Consider the following 26,033-nt stretch of genomic DNA (forward strand, 5'->3'; position numbering starts at 1 on the left):
ACATTCGGGAGGCGAGGGTAGTGAGCAGATGTTGGCGAGCTCATGTTGATTCGGTTCGTCTTGCGTGTAAACACACAAAATTGTGTGCCAAATTGCAGACCGGATCCCGGATTTAGCATTTTTGTCGGGTGACTAGTTGCTAAGTGACGTTACGAAGCCCTATGATTCCGCTAAAAAGGTGTAAACACAACCGTTAGCATTAGCCTTTAGCTCCGTCGCACCGCCCAGTTGACTGATCACTTCTCTGTTAGCAAGAGCTAACGTTAGCATGGCTAGCTAACACAAACAACCCGCTAAAAAGCTGCCAGTTGTAAGCCGACGGCGAGCAGGCGTTAATAAAAGCATCGAAACGTGGAGGGGAAAAGTGAAGATTAAATGGTTGATCAAAGAGATAAGCGAATAAGAAAGCTCCTTACTGATTTGATGCAATTCTCCTTTTCCTCTCCAGCTTTCCTGCCAAATCAAACCGATCCGTTTACATCCAACGGCGAACTTCTCCAAAAGCAACCATTTGTCTCTTTAGTGTGCTGGAATCACACTTACGGAGCCAAAAATAAAAAACACGCTTTTGCCGTGAAATTTGGCGAAAATTAAAGTTGCAGCGGAGGCTCCATCATGGAGGCCATGTTTGAGCGACCGAAGCACCGCCTGTCAGCTCCAGCAGGAGAAGTAGGTCCAAGTCAACATGGAAAGCGTGGTTTTTAAGACCTCACATCCTTTGGTTTTCTGTTCGATGTTGAATAGATGTTGAGTTGTTGAGAATTCTAATGTTGCACCGATGCGGGTGGTTGTTGGTGTGGGTGTTTGTGTTGTGTCAAAGTGCATCTGACCCCGCGCATGGATCTGCTCCAGGCTCTTCTGGTGATTCGGTTTGTGTCATCAGACCTCCAAATTCCGGAATGGATTTTCTAAAATGTGGATTGGACTATTATTAGAAAGTCACAAAATATGGAGAAAATAACTTGCGTACTTACCACGCTGAACATTAATATTTATACAACGACAACAAAGTCATATTTTTATAAGAAAGTGAGCAATAAAGAGGATGTTGTTACATAATATTATGCCAGCTATGGAGCGAGACAGCCATTGGATGCATGAAGCGTGTGAGGGAATTCAGAATTGCACTTATCTTATTAAAAGTCTACTTTAACGTCATAATTTTACAACATTTTCTCCACAAAACAAAAAAAATAATCTTAGTAATGTTTTTTTTTACCCCCCCCCAAAAAAAAATAGGCATTTTCCTCCCAAATATTTATTCTGATATGTTATGGCCCTTGTAATAGATTTTTTTTCTTTAAAAAATAATTTTTGTTCTTATAAATGTAAATAAAAAAAATTACACCACATAATATTACATATTAGGACACTGTGTTGAATTTTTTTTTCTTAAATTTTATTTCTTAAAAAACATTTTCCCCCCAAAAATATAGATTTGTTTTTCTTTACATAAAAAAAAATTGTAAACAATAGACCTTTATATTCGAACAAAAGTTTTATCTGTGCAACTTTATGGCTTTTAAATTTAGTTAAAAAAATCACAAATTTTAACTTTTAAAACAAACGGTCACTTTGTAGAAAATGTGCAATTAAGAATTAACAATTATGCAACATTTTTCTGATTAATTTTTTGTTCTTGAAAATACAGAACTTAATACAATAATTCAATTTTTCTCAAACTTTGCACAAAAATCAGTAAATCCAAATAAAAGACAGAAATTGTTGTAGTTGAAGAAGAAGAATAAACCGTTATAGACAAATAATGGCCTCTCATATCAACATGGAGATGAGGAGGAGCATCATATAAAATGCACACCGCCATCAGTCACACGAAAGGAGCAGGTTCTGTAAGATTTAGCCTTAGTGGAGGGAGAGGAGGAGGAGGACGAGGAGGTGGTGGTGGTGCAGCGCACGGTGAACCGCTGACTTGTCTTGTTCTCCTCCCCACCCTCTGGAGCAACCTTCTGCTTTGAGCACAGCATGCGGTGTGTTACTAGGCGTTGCCACGGGCGACACAGGTACGGTTGTTCAGGTTCTGAGGAGGAGGATCCACTGCAGCACTTCCTGTTGGCGTGGCAGGAAGCGAACGCGCTGATTCTGTAATCTCTGAGAAGAACAGAGCCAGATAAGAGGAGGGAGTAACCGATGAGACGGTCAAGCGAGGCAAGGCCCACCTGAGCAGACGAGACAGAAGCTGCGAACACCTGCTTAGCTTCTCTTCCTGTTTGCTGACGCTGGGCCCGCCCTCACAGCGGTCCATCCAATAAAATGCAGAGATGCTGTCAATGAGGAGGATAGCTAATCCTGTCCTTGATGCCAACCACGTCTCCAAGGAATGGAGGGTCAGGAGGAGCTGGGAGGAGGAGGAGCAGTGCATCACCAGAAGGCGGGACAGACATGAGCGCACTGTGGCGTCATGTGATGACGGCGGCGGCGAGCCAGAAGAAGATGCTGGACATGAGTGAAGAAATATTTATGACAATAACATTTTTTTTCATTATGAAGCATGTGACTAATTCTAAATTATTTTCTATGAATTATAAATTTTGTCACTTTGTGTATTATTTTTTAAATATATTTATATTATATTTAATATGTGCACGTACCAGCGCTCAACCTGCTGTCCAGGATGCTAACCACTCGTAACATGTCCAGGCTGTAGTCAGCATCAATGAAGGCGACTTCTACCTCCAGACCGCCAGCAGCCACAGGAAGCACACATCGACACAGGAAGTGGTAGAGCAGCTCCGTCTTACCTGTGACACGCATGGCTATTCATATAATTATCATTGCTTCATCATTGATTTGAACTCACCTGTTCCCTCCGACCCAAAGAGCTCCACCACATCACCTGAGGAAAACACACACGTGACGTCATCTGTTAGCGTTCAATTAAATTAAATTAAATTAAATTCCAAGGGGGTGTGGTCACTCACCTGGCCCGGGGCCTCCATCATCTGGGAAAAGACGAGATTCGATATCACGTACGCTGCGGCGACCATCCAAACGAGCGAACAGCTGAAGAGAACACATGTACTGTTTATAGATGGCCCCCGCATCCTATCCAGGATATAGACGATACCCATTTCAACATTGTGTAAACACACACACTATACTACTGTAGCAACACGAGTCACTGAAAAATATACGTTCGCGTTTGACACTGTAAAAGTTGTAAAAGTAAAAAGTGAAAGTTTACGTCTCTCTAGTCATTAACATGTTACACTACTTAAACATGAAGAAAAATCTTTAATATCTCACCTGAGCGCCACTTTCACTCATGTTAGCATAGCGTCACTTCCGGGTTCTTCTTCTACTTCTCCTCTTTCCGACAGAACAGGCTGTTGTCGCAGTAGAAACGCTAGTTTTATTTGTTTTTTGACAGCGTGACCGACATCCAAACGTTCCCGACTGTCTTAACTCTTATTTTAACTTTAATTAAGTAAAATTATGACATTTCACAAGCGTCATAACTGATAAGATTGCGTGTTTGTTTGAGGTCTAGCGCCCCCCAGCGGCTTGGAGGACAATACGCATCCAAGGGACCGCGCCAAGTGTAAAAAAACCAACAAAAAAACAGAATTTACTGGGAATCTAAGTAACAATCAAGGTCAAATGTGATCATTTTTATATAAAAAATATATTTAATTACAAAACATTTGCTATGTCAATTTGCTTGTCTTAATATGTAGCATTAAATTGATGTAAGTCAACAAAACAAATGAAATGTTTTGATTCTGCTTAATTTCAGATATTTTTTCGCTTAAATTGTTTGTAGTGGAAAAAGACTCACACGCACACACACACACACATTGTTTGTTCATTTTTATTTGTGGTAGTTATAGATCAAACAACACAAATACAAGTTTTCAAAATAAATACATTTCAAATTGGCACCAGAGACTTGCTGCCGTGTCATGGCGACATCACGCCACAACTCTCACTGAGATCGTCACAGGATGCCACCCTTATCTCCGCATGCTTCATAAGAACGACAACATTGACCAGGAATAATAAATAGTGTGCTTGCTGCATTTCTATGTACAAAATGAACATCGTTCAATGGTCTTCTTTCAGAGGACAATATCATCTCTCTGCCTTTGCCCCCCAAAATTTGACATCAATAAATTCATACATGGACAACTTTTGGCATTTTTTTTAACTATAAAAAAAAACAAAAAAAAAGTGTTGTCTTATTTGACACATTGTGTCGTCAGGACAACAGAAAGACCTCGCCCTGTCACGTCCAAGTGCCATCTTGATCGCACCACATGTTGCTTTAATGCACATATGAATGAATAACTTCACTTTTCTTTCTCATCATGAGTGCTGAGAACATTTACATCATTCGGACAAACAGGGAAGGACTTTGGGAAAGTCAGGAAGTTTGCATGAATGCTCCACTCGGATGTGAAAATGCAAACCCACGAGGATGCGTCAGCATAAAACACAACAAAGACAGAAATGACACACACTGAATGTATATGTGTGTGTGTGTGGATATGTGTGTGTGTGTCCATGCTTGCAGTTGGTCAACCAAGACAGTGCAAAACCATAGTCCTCCATTTCCTCCTTTGTCATCGTCAGTAGTGGTGCGCCTCATCTTGATGAGGTTAGGGAGGATGAAGCTGCGTCGTGGCTTAAGCGGAGGCCAAATACTCCAGAGCGACTTCGTAACAAAACTTGTATTGTTCCTGTAAACATAATAAACATTAATGATGGAATCATCTTTGACCTGATATAGTACAGTAGATGTCTTACCAGGAGGTCCACCATGTTGGGTTTGTTGTTCCTTAGTGTTTTAACTGCATGGAAAACATCAACACAACGTTGTTGTCGTAACATCTCGCACACAATGTTGACGCTGCAGAACACACCACTGCGGCCACCGCCATTCCTGACGGGAAGGGAAGGAGGAGGAAAGACAAAATATCAAGGGAAATGTTCCAGCCGGTGGATGAGTGGTTAGCGCGCAGGCCTCACAGCTAGAAAACCCGAGTTTAATTCCAGCCTCGGCCATCTCTGTGTGGAGTTTGCATGTTCTCCCCGTTCATGCGTGGGTTTTCTCCAGGTACTCCGGTGTCCTCCCACATTCCAAAAACATGCTAGGTTGCTAACATGCTAATTGTTGACTCCAAACTGTCCATAGGTATGAATGTGAGTGTGAATGGTTGTTTGTCTATATGTGCCCTGTGATTGGCTGGCCACCAGTCCAGGGTGTACCCCGCCTCTCGCCCGAAGACAGCTGGGATAGGCTCCAGCACCCTTCGCGACCCTTGTGAGGATAAGCAGTAGAAAATAAAAATAAAAATAAAAATAAAAATAAAAATAAAAATAAAAATAAAAATAAAAATAAAAATAAAATAAAAATAAAAATATAAATAAAAATACAATTGCGGTTTCCTCCCACATTTCAAAAACATGCTAGGTTAATTAGCGACTCCAAATTGTCCATAGGTATGAATGTGAGTGTGAATGGTTGTTGTTGTCTATATGGTTGTCTATATGTGCCCTGTGATTGGCTGGCCGGGGTGTACCCCACTTATCACCGGAAGACAGCTGGGATAGGCTCCAGCAGCCCCTGAGACCCTCGTTAGGACAAGCCATAGAAAATGAATGAATGAATGTTCCAGCTGTCACCACCAGAGGGAGACATATCACTGAAAAAAAACATGTTTATGCCGCACAGGGATATTCAACTAAATCGTTCTGGGGGCCACATTTTTAGCTAAGCACCAGGGGGATGGATTTGAATGGCTAATATAATATATTATAATATATAACAACCTGAAGCAATGTGGTGATATTAGTCAAAGATCCTCAATATGACAGGAACACTTTGCTGGTCTAACATCCCTCATATGACAAGAGTGATGCTTTTAAGGGTTTAAGGTCCTATTGACAATAAATGCTGGTCAAAGATCCTCTATATCGCTCTGATGTTTTTAGGAATATGCGACAAAATTGAACTTATAGACTTATCCCACGGTTGTGAAGTAAACAAATGAGTTAGTTTTAGTAATATGAGTAGTATTGTGTACATACAGGCAGTGCACGAGGGTGCGCCCGTCGCCGCCATCGTAGTCGTCCTGCCATTTGTCCACCAGGTGGAGCAGCTTGAGAAAGGAGCGCTTGTTGACAGGCGTGTCGCGGTACATGGGCCAACCCAGGAACTGGAACTGTTGGACCATGCGGTACCCGTCCTGTGGCTGGGGAGATTTACCGTGGGGAGGGGGGAGTGGAGAGGCTGTCAGTCAGGGTGTTAAAATGAAACGCTCCCAGAAACTGACACAGTGTGCAAGGCAGGAGGATGAGGCAAGAGAGCTAATTAAGGAGGAGGAAAGCGAAGATGGAGATGAAGATTTCTTGGTGATGTTTGAATCAAAACATACAGAATGTTCCCTACAATGTGGGGGTGTATCAAAAAAAGGGGGGGGCGTTTGGATTTGACGCCCCACAAACATTACGAGACACCAGCAGGAGGCGAGACACTAATCAAACACACCACAGTCAGGGATGTTCGGAGGTAGAAATCAAACACATCAGTCTGATCTAAATTTACTGTCTTTACATAGAAAAATCAAACGCACCCCCAGGAAGTGGAAATGGAAATGGGTCAAAATGAAAATACGAATATGTGACACACAAAAGTACTCGGTGTAGCCCAGGAAACAAGGTTAAAAGGTCATCGTGTTCGAGAACGCAACACACCCTGGCGTTGTTGTAGATTCTGAAGATGCGGCTGATGACGTCCTCCTCCAGGTCAGCTGATACAAACTCCACCTGTAACGAGCCCAGTCGGTGGACGCCATTTTCGGGCCAGTACTGAGGACACAGCTGGAGGACGCATATTTTTGTTATTATGGTTATTAATTATTAACGTGTGTGTGTGTGCTGACCTGTGCTGGGTCGACGTCATTGAGCATGACGATAGCAGTGCAGTGGTAGTCCAGGACCAGTCGCCAGAAGTCCTTGACAGTGTTGGGCAAAGGATGCTGGGTAACGATGAAAGCGGACGGCTGCTTGTAGCTCTATGAGGAGACCACATGATTAAGCAGCTGATGCGTTTAGACAGGAAGTGAAATCAAGTGACGTACATCCATGAGGGCGGCGTTGATGTAGTTGGAGCTCTCCCCGTCCATCGTGATGAGAAACGGCAGGCAGCGATCCGGCGGTAAAACGTCCATGCAACGGTTCTTGTCGTGGTTGCGCGGCAACAAAGCGATGCTGCAGTCTTCCACGCGAAGCGTCGGCGTCACCATGTTGAGAGTCTTGACACATTAAAAAAAAAATCGTGTTAATATGTTGGCGTACATGTGTGTATGATCACATGACTTACCCTGAACTCCTCTTTGATGGGGCTGGAGTTAGTCTGAGGGTCCAGTCGGTTCATGTCGTAGTAAACAGAGCGAAGCTGATTGGCCGGGATGGATGTGTCGCCGCAGAGACACGCCTCCAAGATGGCGTCATGGATGAAGACATACTGTTCCTGATGATGCAAATTTTTTTTTTAATTTTTACCCCCCCAACATAATCAAATGTTGCTAAAATGGCTGCACGTACATACCTCAGTCTGAACCATATTAACCCTTCGCGCTCGCAGCTCTCGTACGCAGTTGTAAATGTCCACCACGCCCTCTCGCTCCGCCATATCCAGCATGATGTCAATCACGATGAAACAACCTGTGCGTCCCGCCCCCGCACTAACACACACCCCGGTTTTAGACGGAGTTCTCCATCCACACCATAATAATAATTATGATTATGATTAGCTAACCTGCAGTGCACCACAGTGGGCCCGGCAGTGGGCGGAGTCTTGGCTTTGACGCGACGAATGAATCCGAGCAAACCGGTGGCGTGAAGAGGAACGCCGTGATCGGGCCAGCCGGTGAAGTGGAACTGACGGATCTCTCGGATCTCGGCGACGCCCCTCTGAGCGAAAAAGTCTTTATAAGCGATTTGTTTAAACCACACCCCCATAAGCGGTTTAATTAGCGTTACCTTCTCCACAGCGAAGGTGCGAATGACATATTCGGACAGCAGCTGGGTTTCGATGAGCGTCACTTTGGTGTCGCCGTAAATCTCGGTGTCGTCGGGCCAGTACTTGCAACACTTCACCTGCACATGACGGCGAATTGAATCATCCGTTTGAATCATCAACGCAAAACATAAACATAAGCAGCTGATGTATTAAAATCTCATTAGACTCCCCCTTTGCTCATTAACAACTAATTACTGCTGTGCTAATCACTCTGTCGCCTCGGCAACCAAATTGAGGAGAAGGGAGTGGGGGTAATCAGCCTAGAATATCCCACAATTCCCCCTCTTGCTGCTCTCCTGTAGAGTGCCGACGGATCCCTGGTGCATTGTGGGTAATGGTGTTCAAATTTGGTTTCACTTTGAGTTGATGTGTCAGAAGGGAGAAGTGTTCTAGAACTGTTCAGCAGACATGACAGATGCACACTGGGAAATGGAGTCCCACGACGCGTTTACTCACCCGCCCCACCTCCACCAGGTTGGTTACCATGACGATGGCGGCCGTATTCTCCTGCCACACCATTCGCCAGAAGTCATACATGGTCTCCTGCATGGGACCTAAAACAAAAACAAACACACATGTGTCATGTCGGGACTTGTGTAAAGTGGAAATGTGGTGCTCCTCACCTTGAGTGGCGATGTAGTGATTGGGTCGGTGGTATCCCTGACAAAAAAAAAAAAAAACAAGCAAATGTTAATTTGGAGACATTTTGGCTTGACGAACAGCTGTCAATATGACGTCACGGTTAGAACCGAGGCGGTGTGGGTGTAAACATCGTTAAAAGTAAATTGACTCAACAAGCGCTGTGTGTGTTGAGTAAGTTTGTTTACTCAGTCAATGCCGCTTACATCTATGATGACCACTGTTGCTATGGAAACAGAGAGGGCCGCCATGTTTTGCATTGACCTTTAAAGGCAAGAAACTATTGAGTGTGTGTGTGTGTTTGTGTGCTGAATGGCTTGGAGCCAACATTGAAATGCCACCTAGCGGCATCCGTTTGTCTGGTGTTTGCAAAGTTGGCGCCCTTGAAGCGTTGAAGTTGTACTTAGTCATGTTGCGTTCACATGAATTGATCTTCAGCGTTCACTTCTCCAAATTTCCAAGGTCGGAAGCGTCTCAGAAGTGATGAGGTCAGAGTGTGGTTACTCACGTCGACGTAGTTGGCATTGATGTAGTCAGAGCCGTTCTCTCCATCTTGAGGCTGCAGACGCACGCGGGAGTGGTCGTCTACGTGTACAAGTCACAGTAATACTCTTAGTACGAGGACTTGATACAAAAACATGTGTAGTCAGGACGAATAACTATTTTCTCATGAGTACTATTTTGTGTAGTCAGGAGCTTGCGTCTAACTGGTGTCTAATCAGGACTAATTCATTTGTAGTCTTGTCTCGTCAGTACTTACATCTAGTACAATTAAACTGATCTGACTCACGTCCAGTCAGAAATACTGCAACTGGTTGCTAGTAACTAAGTCGTTTGATTTCAAGACTGACTCTTGGCTCATCAGTACCAACTCTTGTTAATGCACATAGTCAGCACTAACTGGTGTCTAATCAGGACTAAGTAATAGTCCGAGAACCTGATGTGTAGTCATGGCTAACTCATTTGTAGTCAGGACTAACTCATGTCTTGTCAGGCATAACTTATTAGAGATTGCTCACTTGTTTGTCTTCAGTACTAACTCTTGTTGAGTAGTACCTAATGTGTAGTCATGGCTAACTCTTTTGTAGTCAGGACTAACTCACGTCTCGTCAGACATATCTGATTAGAGATTGCTCACTTGTTTGTATTCAGTACTAACTCTTGTTGAGTAGTACCTAATGTGTAGTCATGGCAAACTAATTTTTAGTCAGGACTAACTCGTGTCTAGTCAGGCATTACAGAATAGAAGTAGCTCGCTCATTTGTATTCAGGAATGACTGCTGTCTCATCAGTACTAACTCTTGTTGAGTAGAAACTAATGTGTAGTCATGGCTAACTCATTTTTAGTCAGGACTAACTCATGTCTAGTCAGGCATTACTGATTAGAAGTAGCTCACTCATTTGTATTCAGGACTGACTACTGTCTCACTATTACTAACTCTTGTTGAGTAGTACCTAATGTGTAGTCATGGCTAACTCATTTGTAGTCAGGACTAACTCATGTCTAGTCTAGCCAAGCATAACTGAATAGAAGTAGCTCGCTCATTTGTATTAAGGAATGACTGCTGTCTCACCAGTACTAACTCTTGTTGAGTAGTAACTAATGTGTAGTCATGGCTGACTGATTTGTAGTCAGGACTAACCCATGTCTAGTCAGGACTAACTCTTATCTTACCTGTACTTTTGTAACGCTTTCCTAATCAGGACCAGTCTGGTCAGTAGTAAATGGTGTTGACTTGACTGGTCTAGTCTAGTCAAGACTAACTCATTTGTAGTCTAACTGTTCTGATCAGACCCAAAAAACATCTAGTCAGGACTAACGTCTGTATGATTAGGACTAAATGGTATCAAGTCACAACAAATATGCGTCTCCGCAGCGCTAACCGGTGTCTCATTATAACTAACTCATCTAGTCAGGACTAATTGAAGTCTGATGAAAATTAATTCTTGTGTTCTCTTGTGTTTGGTCAGGATGAGCCGATGTCTGTTTTGTGTACGTACAGGCGATGATGTTGCCATAGCGATTCTTCATTCGGTTCTCGTCTTTTTTGGCCGAGTCCCACGGAGCCGACTGACCCTCGAAGAAACTCTTGAGCACACATATACAACAATTACATCAGCCTTGCTAGACCACATCTATCTATCTAACTGTCTATGGTGGAGTGTGACAACCAGAATGGAATTATGGGATGTATGGGCGGCATGGGTGGCGTCGGTAAAAAAAAGAAAAACAATACATGTATTGTTATAGCGAGGGAATGCTGAAATGAACCAGAAGCTTCATGAAAAATGTTCTACTTCCTGTTATTCTTTTTCTTTTTCCTCCTTTTGTTTCCCATTTCCTACTAGTCATTTGCAGCCATGCGTCTGAATGTGTGTGTGTGTGTGTGTGTAACATGCTAATGCTACGTGCCTCCAGCTTGTAACCCCACCTCTTGGCTACTTATAAATGTTGTCCATCAAACTGTAGGAGGCGCAGTTACAGGCCGTGTGACAGAATGGCGTCTTACGCTACTTGACATGCTAGGGAGGGAACGCAGAGGGGATGACTGTGACATGACGATGAGCGAATGTAATCTAGCATGTTAACACTCTTACCTCGTTAAGCTGTCCCATCAGATTATAAATAATAAAAGGAGAAGCGGGAGATGTGGGGGGTTAAGAGTCATCGGTGACAGCCAGCAGCTTGTTATTAGTCATTACTATTAATATTAGTACCACCTCTTAGCCGTCAATAGTCAAAAATATAATGTTAATAATAAACATGACAACAATAATAATAATCATCATTACTATTAGGGTACATAGAAACACACTGGGATGATTGTACACAGAAGTTGCCACCAAGTCTCTGCAAATGGAGGGTGAAAATACTTTGTGTGTGTGTGTGTGTGTGTGTGTATGTATAATGGATGAGCCCTAAGGGAGAAGCTGCACACACTCTGCCTCACACACACACACACACACACACACACTCACCTCATACTCCTCCTTAAAGCCGTAACCCTCAGCGCATTTCATTTGCGTGATATGCTGCAGAAGGTCGGCGACCCGTATGGCGGGGTGCAGCTGTGCCGTGTGGTAGGGCGGCGGCTCGCGGTCCGGGTCGCGTTGCTTGAAGTGGTTCTGGACCAGGCTGCTGGTCTCGCTGGTCATGGTGTGGCTGTCGTCTGCAGGAGGACAAGGAGGAGCGCAACGTCAACGTGACAAACGGCCGCCCCGAGACTTGATTTTTGTGGACGGACGTAAGACACATGACCACATCACAGACAAATATTAAGACATGATATCTGGTCACATGACTGCAGAGCAGATGATGGCCATGCACTCTTTTCACACTGCTGACAATAATCTGGATTTGTTCCAATTGTACCATGTATACAGAGTACTGAACCAAATTACTTCTAATCTGGATTCAGTACCGAATCCAGTCTAGATTTCTGTATTTGTTCCAATTTTACCATGTATACAGAGTACTGAACCAAATTACTTCTAATCTGGATTCAGTACCGAATCCAGTCCAGATTTCTGTATTTGTTCCAATTTTACCATGTATACAGAGTACTGAACCAAATTACTTCTAATCTGGATTCAGTACAGAATCCAGTCTAGATTTCTGTACTTGTTCCTAATTTTACCATGTATACAGAGTACTGAACCAAATTAGTTCTAATCTGGATTCAGTACCGAATCCAGTCTAGATTTCTGTATTTGTTCCAATTTTACCATGTATACAGAGTACTGAACCAAATTAGTTCTAATCTAGATTCAGTATCGAATCCAATCTAGATTTCTTTATTTGTTCCAATTTTACCATGTATACAGAGTACTGAACCAAATTAGTTCTAATCTAGATTCAGTATTGAATCCAATCTAGATTTCTGTATTTGTTCCAATTTAACATGTACACAGAGTACTGAACCAAATTACTTCTAATCTGGATTCAGTACCGAATCCAGTCTAGATTGATTCCTGAAATTGATTGATTGAAGTCCTGAATAAAGTCCATTACAGTCCAGATCCGGTATGAAACCAAATGAAGTGGATCTAGTCCTGGTCCCGATGCACATCAGTGTGAAAAGAGGAGAGTTCAGAGTCCTGGAAGCAGACAAACCTCTGTGACCTTTGACCTTTGAGCCATCCAGGACTCAGAAACCTGTCACTAAGCTCTTTCTGTGCTCTCATTGGCTGCACTGCTTTGACTGACAAATCAAAAAAAAAAAAAAAACTAGCCCCAAAAAACACCCGTCCAATCATGGCAAAGGGGCAGGGTGTGGCAATGAGATGGAGGGGTGGCGGCTTGTGACGGATGAGACAACAGCAACGACGACGACGACGACAACAACAACAATGGTGAGCCATTAGAGGGCAGGTGGGAGGCATTGTGATGTCACAGTGGGTGTGGTGGGCGTGGCTCCATGCGCTGAAGTGACAGCCCCCCAACCCCACAGCCCCAAATTTATCAACTTACCATTAATGGGCACTTTACAGAGAACGAAAGAGGAGGAGGAGGAGAAGAAGAAGAGAGAGAGAGGAGACAGGGTTTAAGCAACAAGTCTAGCTGGAGCGTCATCCTGCACTGAAGCTAGCTAGTGCTAACACAAAGCTAGCATGAATCCAACAGGAAGCAGCGCTAGTTCTTTAGCCATGGGCATAGGCGACACTGACTAGCTAACTGAGCTAACCTGGCTATAATAACTTTTTAAGTGAAGCCTATACGCTGTCTGCTAATTAGCAGTAGCTTTTTTTTTTAAATCTGTTAGCCTTTGACGTTAGCATCACATCATAGCTTTTAGTTATTTAAAATCGGCCAAATGAAGCATACCACTTCCTGCTGTTTCAGCGTTAAATTCTGACTGACTCGCGTCTCATTTTCCCGCTGTTTGACCCCCGTACCCGGTCCCCGTCCACGTGAGCGTGTTGTGTCCATGCAGAGGTCAGAGGTCACAGACAGATGCAACGTCAACACGCAGGAATGTTGTAGATGCGGGATGGAGTGACGCCCACCGTGGTTTCCAGTAAAAACGGGGTAAAGAACCAAAATATATAATATCACAAAAAAAAAAAAACAGCAAAAAAATAATCTTTATCGATGCAGGCTTCAATCCAATCTAAAGAACCAAAAAAGCAGCCGAACAAGAAGCAAGCAGGGATGGATGGAAGCCATAACACCACCACTTCCTGTCTGTCTCACCTGTCTACTACTTCTTATTTCACCCACCCATTTCCTGTTTGCCTCGCCTTTCTACTTCCTGTCTGTCTCACCTATCCACTTCTCATGTGCCCTGTTTGTTCAGGTGTGTTTGCTTCCTGTCCGACAAGAGAAGACAAGCAAAACAGAAGTCTCACCCAAGATGGCGGTCGGCACAAATGGGTCTGGCGTCGGTGTCGCATCATGCAGCACGGAGAGACGCAACGAAGACAGACAGGAAGTAGAAAGAGGAGACAGATAGGAGGTGTATTGTAGTAAGTAACAATTAAAATACAGTATATCAAAGAAGAGGAAGTCCATTTTGAAAGGAAAAACCCTCCCTCCTCAGGCTTCGCTACACATCTTAAACTGCTTGAATCTTGAAGTAAATAGGCTAACCTAGCTTGATGTTGCTGTTAAAATGCGAGTGTAATATTAGCTAACATCGCTATACATTGTGTCCAGTCACATGACCAGGGAATCCTGTTGTTACCTGGATAATAGGACTTGGGAATGGTGCTGCTGTTGGTCTTCATAGTGAAGGACGACGCAGACGACACTGCTGTGCACACACACACTATCATTATAACAAACATCACCATCAGGTAAAGTGTGTGTTTACGTGCAACTCACAGTGTCCATTCAGTGTGTGACTGTGTGTGTCCACTATTGTGTGCTGTGAATTGTTGACCATCAGAGTCATTTCCTGTCTGGAACTTAGCGTTTCCTTCCTTTTCTTTGTCAGCTTCCTGTTGAGAAAAAAAAAGCACCACATATGTAAAATATCTATCTATCCATCTCTACCGCTTCATGTTCACTTTAAAAGCTTCTAGTAGTTTTTTTTTTATCTTTTTCCATTTCGAGTGTACAAATAAAAATACAGCCATTTGTCCGATTTGCTGAGCAACACACACACATACATACACACACACACACACACAGACTGTGACCCTGACCTGAAAATGTAAGAGGTAAAAGTCATATATATAAATAAGTATGAAAACCGGCTTTTAAAATGAAAAGACCTGTCTGTGTGTGTGTGTGTGTGTGTGTGTGTGCGCTCCCTGAGGCAAGAGGCTGCCCCCCTCCCCCTCATGTCTTCTTGTTGTGTGCTTGAGTCACACGTAAAAATCCTCTTTTCCTTCATTTTCTCGATAAAATGTTTTTTTTTAGGTGTAACACATTTCAGTTCCAGCACAGATAAGTGGAAATTAATACAAAAAAAAAATCACTTTTTTTTAAATTACCATATGTATCCCAAAGTGGCAACGCTCTACTAAGTAAACTTTGATATAAAGTAATTTAGAGTAGTCAGTGTACAACTCTGATAGACATACAGTGTAATGGAGACACATAAAAATGTCTCTAATAAATAATAATAATAATGCATGGATTATGTTTCTGTTGTCAAATGATTAAAAATTTCAATCAAATTAATCAGTTTTCAAATTAATCATGATTAATTGCCATATGCTTCTGTATTTTAGGAATAAATGAACGTATATTTGTATGAGGGCTGCACGGCGGTCGAGTAGTTAGCGCGCAGACCTCATAACTAAGAGACCGGGGTTCAATTTCACCCTCGGCCATCTTTGTGTGGAGTTTGCTTGGGTTTTCTCCGGTTTCCTCCCCCATTCCAAAAACATGCTAGGTTAATTAGCGACTCCAAATTGTCCATAGGTATGAATGTGAGTGTGAATGGTTGTTTGTCTATATGTGCCCTGTGATTGTATATAACAGTATAGTGTATAAAAATATTGTATATAACAATATAACAGTCACTAAAGTCATCATACAGCAACTTCACACTCAAATATACAAACATGTACCAATATGAATATTTAAAAAAAAATCTCCTTTAAAGTTTTGTGCCTTGTGACTGGCTGGCGACCAGTCCAGGGTGTACCCCGCCTCTCGCCAGAAGACAGCTGGGATAGGCTCCAGCACCCGCGTGGCCCTCGTGAGGATAAGCGGTAGAAAAAGAAATGAACGTACACATGTCCAAAAATGCTAAAACACTAGCCCAACACTGGTCTCTTTAATAGTAAAACAACGTTCGATACACACTTTAATCCTGTTATTATTGGACAGGAAGAGTTGCATTCAAAGACACATCATACTCTGTGACGATACCACAATGTGCTTCTGTCGGTATGGCTTGACATGTGCTAATTATGCTAAAGTTAATTATTAAAAAGTTAAAAAGTTAAAGTTAATTATGCTAAAAAAAAAGTTAAAGTTGCACCCTGGTCTGGGGCTGTATGAGTGCTGCTGGCAACAGAAAGCTGCGGTTCATTGAGGACAAACGTGAATTCTAATTTTGGAATGTTCATTGTGAGGTGTACTCACTTGTTTTGCCAGCTATTTAGAAAATAATGGCGGTGTGTTGACTCATTTTCACTGCTATTCGGGATGTACACTGACTACTCTAAAATACATCTTTTTTTTGCTGTATTATCCCTTATTATAAAATGGTAGCTGAAAAGTGAGGGCTGGACTAACATTTGTGAGATACTGTATGCTTATTATTATCATTTGTATTCCTGTTGTTCTTCCACCAGTATTGCCCTCAGGTGAAAAGACCTTTTCACACACAATTGTGTCCAAAACAACATGACGGCAGCTCGGAGGGTTTCATGCATGCAACAATGATTGTGATGCTAAATACGCTTTAAAAAAGCTCATTGGCTGAAGGGTTGCTGTCAGGGTCTGGGTTTGTGATTATGATCTTTCCAGGCAGTTGAGACCCCTTCTTCTTATTTCTTTCTTTACCTGACCTAACTTTTTTTTTTTTTTTTTTTTTCTTCTCGTCATGGTCTCATGATGGTGGACCCCGCGTATTCCAACTAAAGGCGACTTCTAACGAGTTGTGACTTCCTGTTGCGCTGCTTTAATGAGTCGCACGGCTGCCTGGTCCCAGAGTGGAAATCAAACGCGCCCCATCAACATTAAACTCTCATTAGAGACAAGTGAGAGGCTCACTGCTGAGATCAGGCTCCTCACATATACATACACACACATGCACACACACACACACACACACACACACACACATACTAGCCTGAGGCAATTCTGCTTTAGGCTACAAAAAAGGGGGAGAGTAAAATGCTCTTTCATCTAAATTCTGTCTCATCTTTGACGTTCTACAAACACACAAGCTTTTCTTTGCATGCTAAAATGTGTGTGTGCGTCCCTGGGGGGGGGGGGCTGTGTGTTTTATGTTGAAGAATAAAGTGGGTCCACACACAGTTTAATGGTGATTACTGATCCATGATTCATCCTTACTCTGTGTGTGTGTGTGTGTGTGTGTGTATCATGTTCCATACAAGCATTCGCTCCCATTCTCAGCAGCTAGTTAGCAAGACATTGATTGACAGCCAGCCTTCAAGGCACAGATTCATTAACAACGGGGTGCCCGCCCCTCTGTCAGCCCCGCCCCGCCCACAGCGCGCGTTTTCTTACCGTTTCTTCATGAGCAGGACAACTCCGAGGAAGATGATGATGAAGAGCAGGACGCCCGCCATGGCGCCGGCGATCTTCACCGTGTGGTCCGATTGTTTTTCCTGATCGGGTTCGGGCTTCCTGGTGGCAGCGCCTGAAACGTTGCAAATTAGTATTTGTTATTAAAATTAATCTATAATATATTCAATAAATATGATTAATTAATGTAATGTTTACAATCGCAAATTTGCTAAGCTAATTAATCAAGTGCACAGAACATGACTGTCATTGACAGGTGGAATGTTGGAGGCGGAGTCAGAAGGTGGGCGGGGATGGAGGCGGAGTCCTGAAACGGTGCAAATTAGTATTGGTTATTAAAATTAATCTATAATATATTCAATAAATATGACCTCAAGGTTAATTAATATCATGTTTACAATTACAAATTTGCTAAGCTAATTAATCATGTGCACAGAACATGACTGTCATTGACGGGTGGAATGTTGGAGGCGGAGTCAGAAGGTGGGCGGGATGGAGGCGGAGTCCTGAAACGTTGCAAATTAGTGTTTATTAAAATTAATCTATAATATATTCAATAAATATGACCTCAAGGTTAATTAATATAATGTTTGCTAAGCTAATTAATCATGTGCACAGAACATGACTGTCATTGACAGGTGGAATGTTGGAGGCGGAGTCAGAAGGTGGGCGGGGATGGAGGCGGAGTCATGCGTTGCCAAGAATTGCGGCAGTCAGGTTGTGGGTGGAGACAGAGGCGGAATCAGACAATGACAAGAAGACAGGTATGTTTTTTTCCGTAGTTGTTATGACGACAGCGAACACAACAAAAGGAGCCGTGCCCCTGTAACACCTGACTTGGCCACTAGGGGCCACTGCTCACTTGGCTCACATTGCTGGCTCATTAGCATCCTAATTAACACACAGCCGCAAACGACGGCCGCCATCTTATTCTTTTGCAGACTTTTAATGCGGAACCGAAAGACTGTTTAATGTTTAGAAAAAGCCACTCACAGAAACCAGCTCACTTTGGTCCAAAGTGCTCTAGAAAGAGATGTTTTCAACTTCCTGTTTGTGTCTTTCAAGGTCAGCTTGACTATTGACTGCTTCACTTAATCATCTAACTCACACACACACACACACACACACGGAGTGGAGAAAAGATGTTTGTATATAAAAGTGAAGCTTCAGGGCTTCAGCCAGTCAAACTGAGTGGGAGGTGTGTGTGTGTGTTTACACATTTGCGTGTGTGTGTGTGTGTGTACACGTGTGTGTGTGAGATGGTAGTTAAATAGTTTCCTTCAGGCTTTAAATATTTAAATGTAATTTTCTGTAGGCTGTAAACGTGTGTGTGTGTGTGTGTGTGTGTGTGTGCACTGCACCTGTTCTGCTGTCTGTTGTAAATGAATGCAACACACACACACAGCGTGGATATTTGCACTGATGCGATTGATTGATGACAAACACTCCCTTTCAAAATAAAAGGCTACTTGGAATGCAGAGGCATGAGAGAGAGGGGGGGGGAAATGGTGTAAGGAGAAACTGTGGCATCTGACCTGCGAGCTGCTTGTCACCGGCCGCGGGGGCGAGGCCGGCGTGTGGCGTGCTGAGCTGCGTGCTGATGATAGCAGCTGATCATCCAGAATGGAGCATGCAGAGAGTCAGCAGAAATATTAGGAACATGCAGCATCGCCCCCCCCCCCCCCCTTTTTGTTATCCCTTCCTGTTGGTAGCACCCACATCAGCCTGAGTAATAGCGTTCAAAGTTACAAAAAGTACACCCCCCCAGGCTGATGCGGGACGGCCACGTTAGGTCCTGAAAGAGACATGTGATCTTCAGACATTAGTAATCAAACCAGGGGGAAAGAGGAGCAGCAGATACTTTGTTAGCATGTTGACACATTAGCATATTAGCATGTTGAGCTCAAAGAAGTTACAAAGAAGAAGAACAAACAGCTCATTGTTCTGTAGCGTGAAGCCCACCGCACCCCTCCGAGGAGACATGGTTGGCTCCTATAGTGTGACTGACAGGTGTCAAGGGAGGGGCCAAGCCCAATCAGCTTCCAGTGTCATTAAGCTCCACAACTGTGCACCAATAAAAACTGATTAAAGTCACAATAGTCAACTGCTGTGTGTGTTGTGCGCCGGATGTCCATCAGGGGAGATATCACACTTTTTAGCTTGTTTAGCTCGTCTGCTCAATGTCTCCCTGGACATCCATAGAGTTCCAGTCATTAGCATTGTGTTAGCGTAGCATCCGTGTAAGTGTGTGTTGCGCGTTTCTCTCTGTGTGTACGAGAGGAGAGGTGAAGGACAGTTTAGCATCCGTCTGTGTCCCGTATGGACTGGCTGGTGCCAAGCTAGCTATGGAACTGCTAATGTAGTTAGCTCACAAATCCATTCATTCATTCATTTTGAGGGTAGCGGGGGGTGCTGGAGCCTATCCCAGCTGTCTTCGGGCGAGAGGCAAGGTACACCCTGGACTGGTCACCAGCCAATCACAGGGCAGAACCATTTCAAACAACCATTCACACTCACATTCATACCTATGGACAATTTGGAGTCGCCAATTAGCATGTTAGCATTAGCATTTTTTTGGAATGTGGAAGGAAACCGGAGTACCCGCAGTACATGCAAACTCCACACAGAGATGGCCGAGAGTGGAATTGAACTCGGGTCTCCTAGCTGTGAGGCCTGCATGCTAACCACTTCCGCACCATGCAGCCCTTCATTCATTCATTCATTCAAATCCATTTATTGGTTCAAAAGATCCGCCCAAAAATTGGCCTTAGCCCCACCCATTTGTCACACAGACAACAAAATAAAAGTATGCTTTCAAAATAAAATACAGCACTGCATTACCTTTAGTGGCCACACGGACGCAGTCAATCTTTGTCTCCTGTGAAAGAGAAGCACACACACACACACCGGTTGTAAACAGAATGGACAGAAGGAAAATGGCTGTGTCTCAGCCCGTGGCATTTAACAGCCAACACACACACACGCACACGCACACACACACACACACACACACACACACACACCGAGGGACTCTGTGCAAAGTGAGATGGAACATCTTGTGTCTTTCTGGTTTTAACAAACAGACGACAAATTAACCACAAGAGCTCATGAATATTCATGCACACACACACACATTCGCTACGGCGGCGTGTGATGGCGCGCGCGTGTGTGTGTGTGTGTCTGCGGTGTGGTGACAGTGAAAAGCTCTCCTGTCGCTGCATTATTCAACACACACACACACCAATTAAACCTCCAAGCGTCAATAATTAACACACAACACAATAACATCTTGCAGCAGCGAACAATTATCTGTTTCACACACACGCTGCAGGCGCTGCTGTTCTATAAAAATGCGTCTGTGCTCTTGTTTTGGTGTCTTTGTGAGGCCCAGATGGGGTCAAAGGTCAAACTTAGGACTAACTTGCATGCATTAGTGTGTGTGTGTGTGTGTTCTCACCCCGTTAGCGCTACTGACAGCCTGATAGTAGATGGCGTAGCTCTTATGTGGCAGCAAAGGAGCGTTCCAGAAGCCGCCGTATGTCCCGTTGTCACCTGAACATCACATGACCTCATCATGATTGTCAACACAGCGACTTGTAGCTCGGTAATGTAACAAGCGTTAATAATCAAGGTGCTTGCGGCTGCGATTGGCTGGAGGAAAGCGACTTACTCACCGATGCAAAATGGCGCCGGCGTCCTCAACTGGTTGACGGGTAACTCGGCACTGAAGTAGTACTGCGAATTGAGGAGCGTGGCGTTCTGGAAGTGGATGGGCACCGGGTAGCAGCGTAAGATCTCTGCAGTGCCCCTCTTCTGCCTGCGGGGGCGCTCTTCCTCCACTACCACTTGGTACTTACTACACACAGGCACAGTGGCATTAGCAGTTAGCTTGTTAGATGCTACCTTGTTGTTGTCGTTAAAAGACTTTTCTGAGCGAGGTGTTGCACACACACACACACACACATATGTTGAAATATTCAGCAGCATCAATCTTCCGCTTTATTAAGTTTTCATGAGTAAAACATGAAAGATTTAAAGACAACATGTTGACAACGTCAAAGTGTCACTTGAAATATTTCTATTATTGTATTATACTTACAACTGTGTGTGTCTATGTGATGCCGCACACACAATGTGATATATTTGTGTTTTTATATATTTAACATAGCTTTTGTTTCCTTTGACACGCCAAGCACGGCGCCTTTGGGCACGCATGCACACGTAAGCTCGTATAAGACGGCTGTACAAAAGGTGCTGCCGCGGGCGACCTGCGGCTGTAATCAGATTACTGTCACACACGCATACAAATACAGAGGAGTCATACGCGAGTGGGTGGAAGAACAAATATACAGGGGGGGGAGCGTGGGCGTGCACGTCACCTGACGGGGGCGCCGCGGCTTCGCGCCGGTCTTAGCAGGACAGTGACGGTGGACTCGGTCTGGTTGAGAGGAGACTGGAGCTCGTAGGCGGGCATTACGGGAGCTGAGGAGCAAAAGGACGCGGTAAGTCATGCTGGAGGCGGTACGCTTATATTTTGAAAATACCTTGGATCTTGGTGGTGAACTGAGTGACGACTGGCGGTCCGAAGCCTTTAACGGTGGATGCTCTTATTGTGAAGGAGTAAGTAGATCCAGGGAAAAGGCCGGTGAAGACATGACTTGTCTCATTTGCCTCTTTAAGAACTTTCCCGCTCTGATTAGTCAGGTCCAAGTCCGAGTCAAACGAGCTCAGGGCTTTGAAAGAAATCTACCAGGAAGAACAACCAATGATGTTAATTCCCGCCCCACTGTCTTTGATTGACAAGTTTATGGATGATACCAACCTCGTACTTTCGGATGCGACCATACGTGTGCACCGGTTCTGACCAGCTCACACTGATGTGCTGCTCATAGGTGCTGCCCACAATGGACTCCAATGGAACTGCTCCCGGAACTGTGATAGCCAATAGCAATAAAATTAGCATTAGCATTAGCTAAAACAACCTTGTTAGCTCAATGCTAACATTTTGTGTAGTTTGTTTTTTGTCACATTGTACAAGTACAGTTGTCCGTCACCACTTTGCACTTTTCGAATTTCGCAGCTTCATTCTATCACTGTTTTTCAAAAATATATTTATTAATAAATCATGGTTAGCTGCATGGCGTTAGAGTGGTTAGCGCGCAGACCTCACAGCTAGGAGACCCGAGTTCAATCCCACCCTCGACCATCTCTGTGTGGATTTTGCATGTTCTTGTGGGTTTCATTGCAATCAACTAATTTAATTTCTACTACGTTACACTCATCTGCACTCTGTGTGTATGCTAGATGCCCCGCCTCCACCCACCGTGACAAAGAAATGGTGCTGAAACCAATGCACAGAGTGATCCCTCTCACTGCCTGTTTGGAGGAGAGCGACGAGCAAAATATTGGTAATATTACTTCATTCACGGGGATCAAGTGGTTAGCACGCAGACCTCACAGCTAGGAAACCCAAGTTCGATTCCACTCCGGTACTCCGGTTTCCTCCCACATTCCAAAAACATGCTAGGTTAATTGGCGACTCCAAATTGTCCATAGGTATGAATGTGAGTGTGAATGGTTGTTTGTCTATATGTGCCCTGTGATTGGCTGGCTGGCGACCAGTCCAGGGTGCACCCTCGCCTCTCGCCTGAAGACAGCTGGGATAGGCTCCAGCACCCCCCTGTGCGACCCTCGTGAGGATAAACAGTAGAAAATGAATGAATGGTGTTTTGTGGTTGAATATGGATGATTATTAGTGACAATATATGCACATTTAAAAAAAAAATATTTATTTTTTGGGCCTTAATTATGGAATTACCTCACAACAGGTCCCATAATCTCTCATAAAAAAAAACATGGGTTATTTTTGCGACATAACCCTGACGTCACTTCCTGTGTGCCACTCACTCTGGTGCCCCTATGGAACACATTTATAGCAACACACAGGAAATGTGAATTGAAATATGCAATGTATTCCAATGTAAGGTAATGTAAGGTAAGGTAATGCATGTTCACAAGAATTACCATTAGTAATTTATGTCTTAAATGCCTCATTTACTCTTATTATGTTGATTATAGGTGTGCTAGTTCCTGTTGAAAACTGAATTTAGAAGTTTGTAAACAGGTTTTCTATGCTCTAAGTACAAAAATATTACATTTATACATAAGTAATCCTACTTTTGTGGCACTCTAAGATGTGAGTTAAACAGTATTATGGTGGTATAATGTATGATTCCTGTTAGCATTAGCCTCACACACAAACACAAAGCAATGCTAGTTAGCTAGCTTGGAGAAAACCCTTTTCCATTGTTTCATACCGTCCTCATCCGTCAACACCAGCAGCTCCTCGCTCTCCTTGCGTCCTTCGGGGTTACTGAGAACGAGCTTCATGCTAACGTTGGTGAAGGGCGGCAGGTTTCGCACGGTGTGTTGAGGCGGGAGACCTCGCGAGTCATACGCCACTTCCTCCAGGACTTCCTCCATCGTTGGATCTCTGCGTGGTGACAAAGGTCATTGTAGCTGCAATCCCAACAGCTGACCCCCCCTCACGTTTTTTTGTTTTTTTTTGCTTACCTGGCGGAGGTCCCCGCCGGCTTGTAGCGATACTGCACTGTTAGGTTGTAGCTGTGACAGCGGGTCACGCTGTAGCCGAAAGGTTCCCATTGGAGAGTCACCTCTTTGGAACGGACGTCCACCACCTGGAGGTGACGTGGGCCATGCATCGGGTCTGAAATAAGTTTAAAACCACAAAATATTGATTTAGGAAACTGAATAGTGGAATTAGTCAATATAATGACGGTAGAGTCTAAGAATAAATCACAAACTAATACAATATAATACATGTTACATATTGTCATTCAGGGCTACACGGCGGTCAAGTGGTTAGCGCGCAGGCCTCACAGCTAGGAAACCCGAGTTCAATTTCAATTCTCCCCGTGCATGCGTGGGTTTTCTCCGGGTACTCCAGTTGCCTCCCACATTCCAAAAACATGCTCGGTTACTCAGCGACTCCAAATTGTCCATAGGTATGAATGTGAGTGTGAATGGTTGTTTGTCTATATGTGCCCTGTGATTGGCTGGCCACCAGTCCAGGGTGTACCCCGCCTCTCGCCCGAAGACAGCTAGGATAGACTCCAGCATCCCCTGCGACCCTCATGAGGAAAAGCGGTAGAAAATGAATGAATGTATGTTTGATGGCTGCACGGTAGATGAGTGGTTAGGACGCTGGCCTCACAGCCAGGAGACCCGAGTTCAATTCCACCCTCTGCCATCTGTGTGGACTTTGCATGTTCTCCGGGGACTCCGGTTTCCTCCCACATTCCAAAAACATGCTCCAAATTGTCCATAGGTACGAATGTGAGTGTGAATGGTTGTTTGTCTATATGTGCCCTGTGATTGGCTGGCTGGTGACCAGTCCAGGGTGTACCCCGCCTCTCTTGCCCGAAAACAGCTGGGATAGACTCCAGCACCCCCTGAGGATAAGCGGTAGAAAATGAATGAATGAATATAAAGTTCTTAAAATTTAAATGAAATAAAAATTTAAAATATAGACTATTTAATAATAAACAATAAAATGCATTCTAATTCTACATGACAAAATACCATCATTACCAGTGATATTTTTAGGGGTGCTATGATTAAATATGATTAAATACAAACATGATGAAGATGATGTCCTGAATGAACAAGCTTCTCATGAGAGACAAGATTAAAGCTTCCCACTGAGCGGCACACACACGCACGCACACACACACACACACACACACACACACACACACACACACACACGTAAGGGTCTTAGTTGAAGATGACAGACAGTGATCCACATAGAGAAGAATGATTGATGAGAGCAGGAAAGACCAATTTCTCCTAGAAAGCCTCATGGTGTGTGTGTGTGTGTGTGTGTGTGTGTGTGCACCAGCTTTCTCAGGTGTTTTGCTGCTGATGAACAATAGATTTCCTGTTCTCAGTTGCCTTCTTGACACCCCCTACACATGCACACAAACACACACACACACACACACACACACACACACACAGAGTGCACAATGGAAGCACTTGTGAGTTTCTCCACAGCGATTGCATGATGAAAGAGAGAATTTGAGCTTAACCTCCACCACACACACACACACACACATATGCACACACACACACACACACACACAAGGTAGGAACAAAGGGGTCGGAGGTCAAGGAGAAGGAGTGAGGCAGGGATTGCAGTGGATCCTATTACCCATAATCCCTGCAGGAGTGGGGGGGAAAGTGAACGCCATCTCATAAATTCTGACTATTCTACCCCTGCCATCCCATAATTTCAACCTGACATTTAAATCAGACGCCAAGGGGGAATGGAGGGGGGGGATAAAAAGCTCCCAGCTGATGATGTCATGAATTTTTTTTTTTCTCCAAACTCTCAAAGTGTTGGATGCTTTCACTTCCTGTTGGCGACTGTGTATATGGGCGTGTGCGTGCGTGCATGTGTGTGTGTGTGTGTGTTTGTGCCACAGCTGTGCGTCTTTTGTGTCAAAAGAGGACGTCTCTTCCTCCATGAGTGAGGGTCTCGCCAAACTAATTAGCGTCCTATTCACTCCTCTTTGCAGCTGCTAGCACGTCACCCCGTCATGATCATCATCATCATCATCATCACCGCCGTTGTCGCCGTTGTCGTCGTGTTTTACG

General features: G+C 43.9%; 3 protein-coding genes across 22 annotated transcripts in view; all 3 read right to left on the bottom strand.

Moving 5' to 3' along the window:
* LOC131108570 (histone-lysine N-methyltransferase 2C-like) overlaps positions 1–825 on the bottom strand; it is a 35,035-nt gene extending 34,210 nt beyond the window's left edge. For all 12 annotated transcript variants that reach the window (XM_058059609.1, XM_058059618.1, XM_058059615.1 and 9 more), the window contains exon 1: positions 417–825. The gene's annotated coding sequence lies outside the window, so the exon portion shown is untranslated. The remainder of the gene's footprint in view (positions 1–416) is intronic.
* Positions 826–1,417: 592 nt separating this feature from the next.
* xrcc2 (X-ray repair complementing defective repair in Chinese hamster cells 2) lies at positions 1,418–3,379 on the bottom strand. Its single transcript, XM_058059724.1, has 6 exons — positions 3,265–3,379; positions 2,940–3,021; positions 2,819–2,854; positions 2,610–2,759; positions 2,178–2,454; positions 1,418–2,109 (listed from the first exon to the last, which is right to left on the bottom strand). Exons 1-6 carry the CDS (start codon positions 3,283–3,285, stop codon positions 1,803–1,805), a joined length of 873 nt encoding a protein of 290 aa, XP_057915707.1. The 5' UTR covers positions 3,286–3,379; the 3' UTR covers positions 1,418–1,802.
* A 432-nt stretch (positions 3,380–3,811) lies between these two features.
* The window catches only part of LOC131108577 (receptor-type tyrosine-protein phosphatase mu-like), a 44,852-nt gene continuing 22,630 nt past the window's right edge, over positions 3,812–26,033 (bottom strand). The window contains exons 10-37 of one of the 9 annotated variants that reach the window (XM_058059636.1): positions 23,928–24,081; positions 23,672–23,847; positions 22,177–22,286; positions 21,899–22,100; positions 21,734–21,836; positions 21,029–21,210; positions 20,812–20,906; positions 20,196–20,232; positions 18,890–18,964; positions 17,337–17,469; positions 14,508–14,623; positions 14,368–14,436; positions 14,033–14,059; positions 11,663–11,853; positions 10,685–10,772; positions 9,192–9,268; positions 8,668–8,704; positions 8,501–8,598; positions 8,005–8,121; positions 7,781–7,935; positions 7,571–7,706; positions 7,343–7,492; positions 7,101–7,274; positions 6,903–7,034; positions 6,715–6,840; positions 6,049–6,212; positions 4,765–4,900; positions 3,812–4,697 (exon numbers count right to left, since the gene is read on the bottom strand). In XM_058059636.1, coding sequence (XP_057915619.1) covers positions 4,644–4,697; positions 4,765–4,900; positions 6,049–6,212; positions 6,715–6,840; positions 6,903–7,034; positions 7,101–7,274; positions 7,343–7,492; positions 7,571–7,706; positions 7,781–7,935; positions 8,005–8,121; positions 8,501–8,598; positions 8,668–8,704; positions 9,192–9,268; positions 10,685–10,772; positions 11,663–11,853; positions 14,033–14,059; positions 14,368–14,436; positions 14,508–14,623; positions 17,337–17,469; positions 18,890–18,964; positions 20,196–20,232; positions 20,812–20,906; positions 21,029–21,210; positions 21,734–21,836; positions 21,899–22,100; positions 22,177–22,286; positions 23,672–23,847; positions 23,928–24,081 — 3,314 coding nt within the window. In that variant the 3' untranslated portion in view covers positions 3,812–4,643. Of the gene's footprint in view, positions 4,698–4,764; positions 4,901–6,048; positions 6,213–6,714; positions 6,841–6,902; positions 7,035–7,100; positions 7,275–7,342; positions 7,493–7,570; positions 7,707–7,780; positions 8,122–8,500; positions 8,599–8,667; positions 8,705–9,191; positions 9,269–10,684; positions 10,773–11,662; positions 11,854–14,032; positions 14,060–14,367; positions 14,437–14,507; positions 14,624–17,336; positions 17,470–18,889; positions 18,965–20,195; positions 20,233–20,811; positions 20,907–21,028; positions 21,211–21,733; positions 21,837–21,898; positions 22,101–22,176; positions 22,287–23,671; positions 23,848–23,927; positions 24,082–26,033 lie in introns of all 9 variants that reach the window. The other 8 variants (XM_058059640.1, XM_058059633.1, XM_058059638.1 and 5 more) reach the window with 8 other exon arrangements.

Source organism: Doryrhamphus excisus, chromosome 21 (genome assembly GCF_030265055.1).
Source record: "Doryrhamphus excisus isolate RoL2022-K1 chromosome 21, RoL_Dexc_1.0, whole genome shotgun sequence".
Lineage (NCBI taxonomy): Eukaryota > Metazoa > Chordata > Actinopteri > Syngnathiformes > Syngnathidae > Doryrhamphus > Doryrhamphus excisus.